General features: G+C 39.5%; 1 protein-coding gene across 1 annotated transcript; it reads right to left on the reverse strand.

Moving 5' to 3' along the window:
• Positions 1–1,321: 1,321 nt before the first annotated feature.
• heyl (hes related family bHLH transcription factor with YRPW motif like) lies at positions 1,322–7,276 on the reverse strand. The gene is made up of 5 exons (XM_084424326.1): positions 6,742–7,276; positions 4,778–4,844; positions 4,384–4,467; positions 4,217–4,298; positions 1,322–2,422 (listed from the first exon to the last, which is right to left on the reverse strand). Exons 1-5 carry the CDS (start codon positions 6,819–6,821, stop codon positions 1,815–1,817), a joined length of 921 nt encoding a protein of 306 aa, XP_084280452.1. The 5' UTR covers positions 6,822–7,276; the 3' UTR covers positions 1,322–1,814.
• Between the last annotated feature and the right edge of the window lie 1,571 nt (positions 7,277–8,847).

Raw genomic sequence — 8,847 nt, forward strand, 5'->3', positions numbered from 1 at the left:
TTCCTGAATGTAAGTGTGAGAATGTGTGCGCAAAGAGATTTTGATTTCCTGCGTGTTTTGAAGTTAGTCTGGTTTCACTCTAATTACAGCCTGTATCGGAGAGTGGTTGGCAGAGGCACTGAGAGGGCACACAGTGTTCCTGGTTTCCTCTTGCTGTTGCAGGATCAGGGCCAGCAGCCACCATGGTTTCACTGTCTGAGTGGCCGCTGTACCGCAGTGTTCTCTTCTCATCAACCTCTCTGGAGACAGCTAAAGAAAACAGATGCTCTAAATGGCACCTTGCTTTAGAGTCTATAGCACCCAGAGGAGTCTTTCAGATAAGAGTCAGTTTAGTATGGTGAGTAGGCAGCAGGCTACAAATTTTGCAGGCACTTTTTTTTATATTTGACTCAGTTTTATATTTGACTCAGTATAAAATAACTCAGTTGGTGTCCAGTATAGGATAAACATTTTTTTTTTTTTTTTTTTTGATTCAGGAAAAGGGAACTGTTACAAAAGTATACATTCATGTCCCTGAGAGAGTTGATCATCACATTTTGCTCTAGTGCTGCCATCTTCTGGTAGCTATATGTACTTGCATACACAAGTAAGTGAACAAGAGCCTGGAGTTAAGGCTGCTTAAAATTCAGCTTTGCTGTCACATGAATAAATTACATTTTAAAATACAAATAAAGTAGAAAAGCTATTTTTATTGTAATAATAATATTTCACAATATTACTGTTTTTACTTTATTTTTGATCAAATAAATGCAGCCTTGGTGAGCATATGGGGCTTCTTTCAAAAACATTAAAGAATCTTACTGACCCCAAACTTTGAAACAGGAGTGTATATCGTGAGAAAATATTGTAGACTGTGAGAAAAGCATGATATTACAAAAACAGCATGTTCTTTCCTCAACTGAATAATTGTTTTTATGCGCAGTGTAAAACAAAAAAAGGAATAGGTTCACTTAAATTAAAATTCTGTCGTCGTTTATTCACCCTCAAGTTGTTTCAAACCTGTATGAATTTCTTTCTTCTGCTGAACACAAAGGAAGATACTTTGAAGAATGTCGGTAACCAGACAGTTGATGGACCCCATTTACTTCCATAGTATTTTTTTTTTCCTACAATGGAAGTGTCTGGTTACCGACATTCTTCAAAGTATCTTCCTTTGTGTTCAGCAGAAGAATGAAATACATACAGGTTTGAAACCTGTTTGATGACAGAATTTTAATTTTCAAGTGAACTATTCCTTTAATGATTTGCTCTCGTGCTGCCATCTTCTGGAAGCTCAATGTACTTGCACACACAATTAAGAGACGAAGAGGAACGCTTTTTTCATAAGGCACATTTCTCTTTATGTAATTTCCTCAAGCATTTCCATCTCAAAAATATGATATATCATGTCAGAATCCATAGCAAATTAATGTATAAATGACAGAGTAAACAAATACACTAATAGAAAAAAGATAAAAGATCAGAGTTCTAGAAAATTCCAGTATCTGGATCTCAAAATCCAAATTCAAAGCACCGAATTGCTTTGAGCATTTCAATTATCACATCTAGTCTCTCAGAGAGTTGCATTTACCCTTGGATTATACAGTCCATTTAATTTCCCTCCTATTTGTCTCTGTAAACATAATCAGACTTTTTTTTTTCTTATTTCTAAATGTCATTTGAGTTGGAATAGTAGATGGTACTGAATAAACATTTTAATTTGAATTGTCCAATGCTTTGTAGTTCCTTTTAAAGTTGGTAAATAAGTTCAAATGACCAAGATTTATTTGTCCTTTCAGACTGTCATAAACTCCAAACTTCTCCGTGATGCTGATTCAGAACGCCCCGATTTCTGTGCCCCAGGCCTGTGCGGACTTACTTGAGGTGCGACCTGGGGCTGGAGAACCCAGAGGGGCAAAGGGTCTGAAGGAAATCTGGGGAGGGGAGGAGTTGGAGGAAGATGAGGAGGAGGATGGGATTGTGTGTCCGTCAGGTGAGTGCTGTTGAAGTCTGTGAGGATGGCCGGGGATAGAGGGCAGTCGACGCACCGGGGTCAGCGCTTGACTCATTATCGCCCCCTGGGTGCCCAAAGATCCCATTCGCAGGGCCGCTGTAGGGTAGCCGAGCATGGCGGCGGTGGCATGGGGGGGCATATCCCGGCGGGCGTTTGGGGGAAAGGGGGTAGATGTGACTGGAGACGAGGTGGCTGCTAGCTGAGGGAAGGAGGGCCAGGGCCAGGGAGGAAAAGGCAGAGCGGTGGAGCTCTGGAGGACAGGGTCCAACTCACTGGCGCAGTGGCTGAGGTGGGACACCAGGCGCGCGCCGATGGGGTCTGAGGATTCAACCCCCTCCAGAGAGCTGAGGTATCTCACCACCTCCCCAACACACTCCCGAAAGCCCAAAGTCCTGTAGTCCACTGCCAGAGCACGAGCATCAAAGTAGCCTAGGAGAGAGAACACTTAAATGTTCTGTTTGAGAAATACATGCAATTAAGCAGGAATTTTCAGACTTTTTGATGCCAAGGAGGACCCACAGTTATAATGATGGAGGAAACTCCTTCCTAAAATATAAATGCTTTTCAAAAGTTTGTGGTCAGGAAAGGAATTTTTACTTTTATTCAGCAAGGATGCATTAAATTGATCAAAAGTGAATGTAAGGACTTTTCAACATTGATAATAACAACAAATATTTCTTGAGCAGCAAATCAGTATATTAGAATGATTTCTGAAGGATCATGTGACACTGAAGTCTAGTTATATTGCTGAAAATTCAGCTTTGCAATAAATCACAATATTTGACAAACTTGTCTCACAATATTTTAAAACAATATTTAACATATTACAAAAACAACATTTTGTTTCTTCAATTAAATAATTGTTTATGTTATCACAGAACAAAAAGATTAAAATAGTATCTGTAGAATAGAATAAGGCAGTTGTGATTAATCTTAAAGGGATACTCCACTTTTTTTGGAAATAGGCTCATTTTACAACTCCCCCAGAGTTAAACAGTTGAGTTTTACCGTTTTCGAATCCATTCAGCCGATCTCCGGGTCTGGGGGGTCCCACTTTTAGCATAGCTTAGCATAATGAATTGAACCGGACAAGACCATTAGCATCTCTCTCAAAAAAATGAACAAAGAGTTTCGATATTTTTCCTATTTAAAACTTGACTCTTCTGTAGTTACATCGTGTACTAAGACCTACGGAAAATGAAAAGTTGCGATTTTCTTGGCTGATATGGCTAGGAACTATACTCTCATTCCTGCGTAATAATCAAGAAACTTTGCTGCCGTACCATGAGTGCAGCAGGCGTAATGATATGACGCAGCACCTGATAATAGTCCCCAGCTCAGTAGCCTATTATCAGGCGGAATGTGCTGCGTCATATCATTACGCCTGCTTTGTTCATTTTTTTAGAGAGATGCTAATGGTCTTGTCCGGTTCAATTCATTATGCTAAGCTATGCTAAAAGTGGGACCCCCAGACCCGGAGATCGGGTGAATGGATTCGAAAACGGTAAAACTCAACTGTTTACCTCTGGGGGAGTTGTAAAATGAGCCTATTTCCAAAAAAAGTGGAGTATCCCTTTAATGATTTCTTTACAAAGCAGAAAAAAAATCGAATTCTGCAAATTTGACATTTTTCTTTCTTTCTGAAATTTCACATGAACACTCTAGGGGTCCTTTCCGACCCCCTGGGGGTCCCTGAATCCCCCAAAAAGATATTTTGAAGAATATGGATAACCAAACAGGCGCAGGGCCTATTGACTTCCATAGTATACTATGGAAGTAAATGGGATCCATCAATTGTTTGGTTATATTTTTGTGTTCAGCAGAAGAAAGAAATCCATACAGATTTGGAACAACTTGAGGGTGAGTAAATGATGACAGAATTTTCATTTTTATCCCTTTAAGTTGAATAATTAGGGCCGTGTTCAAATCCATAACCCAAAGTATGAGCAATAGAAATAGTAGCAATATACTGTAATGAAAGCTCTTCTGAAATTTCGGTAGCACTTTATTTGAGAGTCCCCATGTACATACTATGTGCTTATTATTATAGTAATTGCAATAACTGGGTAATAACTAGGTACTAACTCTGAACCTACCCCTAAACCTAACCTTAACCCCTGTAGTTACCTTATATTACCCTACCCAGTACTTTCTTAGGTAAGTAAGTACACGTACTGTGAAATAGAGTGCAACTGAAATTTCTTGCTCCATATCTTCTCTCACCTTTGCCGCCCATGGCATGAAGCAGTTTCAGATGATCCACTGTCATCTGAAGAATCTCAGCCTTCTCCAGTTTAGAGGAGCCCTGGTCAGAAGGGGAGAAGGTGCTGGTTTTTATTACAATTTTGCTGAGCCAAAAACTCAAAACCGAGCCAGTCTGATCGTCTTACCTGTTTCTCGAAGGCACTGGGTACGAGTCTCCTGAGCTCTGACAGACTGTGGTTGATCCTGTCCCTGCGCCTCTTCTCAATTATCTGAGGAATCCAGCGGAATCAATTTAAAGACAGAACGACGCTTCGCAGTGGAAAGCATTTGCTAACTGAATTATTTTTGTGGCCGAGGCCTAGTCACAGCATTCTTAAGATCGGATTTTGGAAAAAATAACAAGTCAAAATAGGAAAACACAAATCAAAGTCAGACAAGAGGGCTCAAACTGTAAAAATGCATGTTGCTGCAGAGAGTCATATTGCAGGCATTTACAGAAGAGATCATATATGAATGATATATTTGGTCTGTTCTTGAACAAGCAGGGGGAAAAACAGAGCTGGATTGACGTAAACTCACCCCTCTTCTCTTCTTGCGCGCCAGGATCTGTGAGGTACTGCCTGGAGACATGGACCCAGTGACAGGGCTGAGCAAGAGAAAGAGCGAGCGGGGAAGGGGACAGATTAAAGCTTTGATGTCAATGCATATTGTTGTCATTACTGTACTTAATACAACGCAGAAACGCTGTTGCACATCATCAAACCCAATCTAATTTGTCTTTGGGCACAGCTAGACACGGGAGCGCCGGGGTAAACAGAAAACAAGATTATTTTGGTTTAACGCGTTTTTGGACATTATTGTCAGATGGCAGATATGTTATGATTTCCGCGTCGTACGAAAGCATTTCTTTTTAAGCTCAAAAGACATGATGATTACATATCCGCAGGGCAGAATGAAATAGTGGCTTTTGCATGCTCTTTGAGCACATCAAGCACTCTGTATTATCCTTCAATGTGGATCTGGTTTGCATGGGCACTCTCTGCTCTGCCAGCAGAATGACACTGTTTGTTTTTGCTTTTACTTTCACGCATATCTATTATTTTTATATCACATCATTGTAACTCCTTTTAACATTAAGAGGTTTAATTCACAAACATTCTGTTTGTTTAGAGGGAAAGAAAATGAGTTACAGGAATAAACTCTTGTATAGACACTGTAGAGCTTTTGCATTCTGGATGAGAGTTTTCAAAGGCAATAAGATGAGAAACGATTGGTAGGGCGCAATTCAAAAGGACCAAATGGCAGCTGCGTGCGTCTTCTGTCTGCACTTGATTTGTGCCGCAGCTTTACTGAAATATCAAAAAGATGAAATGACTGAGAGAAAAATGCAAACGGACAGAGAAGCAAAAAACATGCTGAGCATTATGCTTGTCAGTGGCACAGCAATAGAAAGATACACCTCTCAACAAGTGTCAAATAAGATCGTAATGGGCCCCTATATCAGCCGCCCTGCTTGACGGTGGCCATATTTGTGATTTTGACAACGTGCGTGTCCGCTCACATAAACTCCTGTGTCATTGCGCTCTGGTGACTTGGTGTGCGCTACAGTGTGCCAATGTCCATTTAAATTAGGGAGGGACAACAACAAGACGGTTTCTGTAGAATATTGGTTGTAATATTAGCAATTTGATGTTTTCTCAAACGTTTGTTCGACGTGTCTTCACTGTCACCACATGCATCCTCCTATTTTAAACATGTAAATAAGCAAACCTGGCTGAATACTGATGCATCATGAAAAACATAGATTGAAACAGAAATTGTGGTCACACTTTATTTAAGGTGTCCTTATAATTACACAAATAAGTACTGAGTAATATTAATTACCAATAAGTACATATATAAATTTAGGGTTAGAGTTTGGGGTAACATCTTATTTTAGTGTCCTTGTTGCACATGTTACATGCAGTTAATGTAGTAATAACTATAAATTATGCATAATTACACCTAATCCTAACCCTATAGTAAGTACATGTAGTTAATTATTATTACACAGTACTTAAATGCATAATTACATTGTAACACGGATACCTTAAAATAAAAAGTTTGGCTTAGTGTTAGTTGCTAGTAATTATGCATAATTTAATACTAGTATATGTAAAAGACACATTAAAATGGCCAGATTAGCAGAATTGCTTATGGCAAATGCCAACAAATTTAATAAAAACATACAGCATTTGTATAGCTTGTTGTATGAATGTTAAACATTTCATATCTTGTTATAAACAGCAGAGTGCATGATTAACCCTGAACGCTCATGTATAGTCGAGCATACAGCTATCAAAAAAACACCTTGCATTTTGACCATCAAAGCTGCAATTTTGGCACTGTAAAGAGATGTCGCTTGGAAAACTTAACTTAAACTCATCATAAATATCACGTTTATACTTTCTGAGCTGCAGTGTGAGCTCTACATGTAGAGCGACTGACAGCTATATATACCCATGTCATCGCCACTGCGCACATTATACACGCCAGGTCCTCACCAGTAGCTGTCCTCCTGTCCGACATCGATCAGTTCGTCTGTGTCCGAGTCCGGGGAACTGTAGTCATGAGGTCTCTTCATCGCCACACCTCTATCCCTGCAAGGGGAGGTTGAATCGATGGAGCGATGGAGACGTGCGGTCCTGTCGAGATGATCTCAGATGATGGATTCCTCCTCTGTCCTTCAAATGCAACAGTAAGGAAAGCAGCCACCTTCTAATGCGAGCACGCCCCTCCCTGTTTCCCTTTTTTCCTCTCCACCTTCTTCTCCTCTATTTCTCCCCCTATCCTCCGTCCACAACACAAGCACGCTGCTTGGGAGTCTTTATTAGACCTCTCTTGCTGACTAAGTCTGGTCCTTGTTTCTGCGTTTATGTGTAGCCGTGTTTTGACATATCTAGACCCCCTAGACTTGAAGCCAGAGAATGACAGTCCACCTTCTTCTGTCTTCTCTCACTTTTCCTGGCTTTTTTCTACCGCTCGGTCACCCTGGCTACACTCGTCTTCTTGCTCTCTGTTGCAGCAGCACAAGTGACTGAACTTGGGCACTTTGGAAAAGTTGCCAGTTTTGGCTCCCTCTTCCTTACCCTCCCACACTCCCTCCCTCCCAGCCCCTCATCAGCCCTCCCTTCTTTCTCTCTCTCTCTGTCATTTCTCTCCTTTCAATTAGCCTCTTCTCTCCACTGTCTCATCTTGCTCTATCTTTACCCCCCCCTCTGTCCCTCCCTCCTTTTCTTCTGTCTCTGTTTCTCTCTGTCTCCTCTCTTCCACTCTTTTTAATTAGTTCGCCTCCCTCTCTCCCAGGACAATAGGAAGAACGCTGTGGGAATAGTGTCTTGGATTTCGACCCACATGCACACATACAGTGGCGCCAAAAAAGTATATGGGCACTTAAGCCACACTTAAAGCTCTATGGATGTCATAGTGTTAGATACAAAATATCAAATCAAGTCTGCAAATAAATGATGTTAAACTTTTCTAGCCATTTTTGCAATTACTTATACCTTACTTATATTTTTAGTGTATGTAGTTCACACAGGTGTTCTGAGTTTCACTAACATTTGACAACCAGAAATTGTCTCTATTGTATACTTAATTTTTTTTTTTTTTATGTTTTGCTTGAAAAAGGAGCTTCTAGTTTTCTTTAAATTAAATAAATAATACATTTGAATTTAAAGTACTTGGACACATTCTATATTTGATTTTGATTTTAGCATGTGTGTTTTATTCCTGTGATGTCAAAGCTGAATTTTCAGCATCATTACTTTAGTCTTCAGTGTCACATGATCCTTCAGAAATCATTCTAATATGCTGAGATTTGCTGCTCAAGAAACCTTTCTTATTATCATCAATGTTGAAAACATCTGTGCTGCTTTTAACTTTTTTCCCCCCAGGACTCTTTGATGCATAGAAAGTTCAAATAAACTGCATTTATTTGAAAAAGAAATCTTTTGCAACAGTATAAATACATTTACTTTCACTTTATATCAATTTAATGCATCTTTGCTGAATAAAAGTGTCTTTCATAAAAAAAAGTTATTGATCCAAAACTTTCAAACAGTAGTTCACACGAACACTCAAACCTTTATTCTCAATGTGATAAAATGTGGTTACTCTGTGAAAATTCACTCTGTGCCTTTATACATCGAATAAAATCACTGCAACACCAGCTGGTTTCTGAAAGTGCTTTTTGAGCGTGGTTGTGTCCAAATACTTTTTGTATCCAAATACCATTGCATTCAGAATCTGTTTTTTTGCAGCATCTACACAGCAGAGTTTGAGGCGAGATTATTCGTTCAATCTGTCAGGGAAGCTATTGTTATTATTGCAATTCTGTTTGTGCTAGTGACAGATTTACCCACTTCACCTTTAAGAATCAACTGTTTCACTTCATTTTGATGGTCCCTTTAACACATTCTGTTGACTCTAAGCAACATTGCACCTGTGTCTACTTAGAGTGTTAGTAGAGTATTAGCATAGGGTTAGGGTTAGAATAAGTTGACATGTATTTGCAAAGTTACTTATAGTCAGTAGAATGTCTGTTGTGGAGCATCAAAATAAAGATTTAGAAGATATTTAGCCGACAGTCTAATACTCTAATGAGAGTT

Source organism: Rutilus rutilus (genome assembly GCF_951802725.1).
Source record: "Rutilus rutilus genome assembly, chromosome: 11".
NCBI lineage: Eukaryota > Metazoa > Chordata > Actinopteri > Cypriniformes > Leuciscidae > Rutilus > Rutilus rutilus.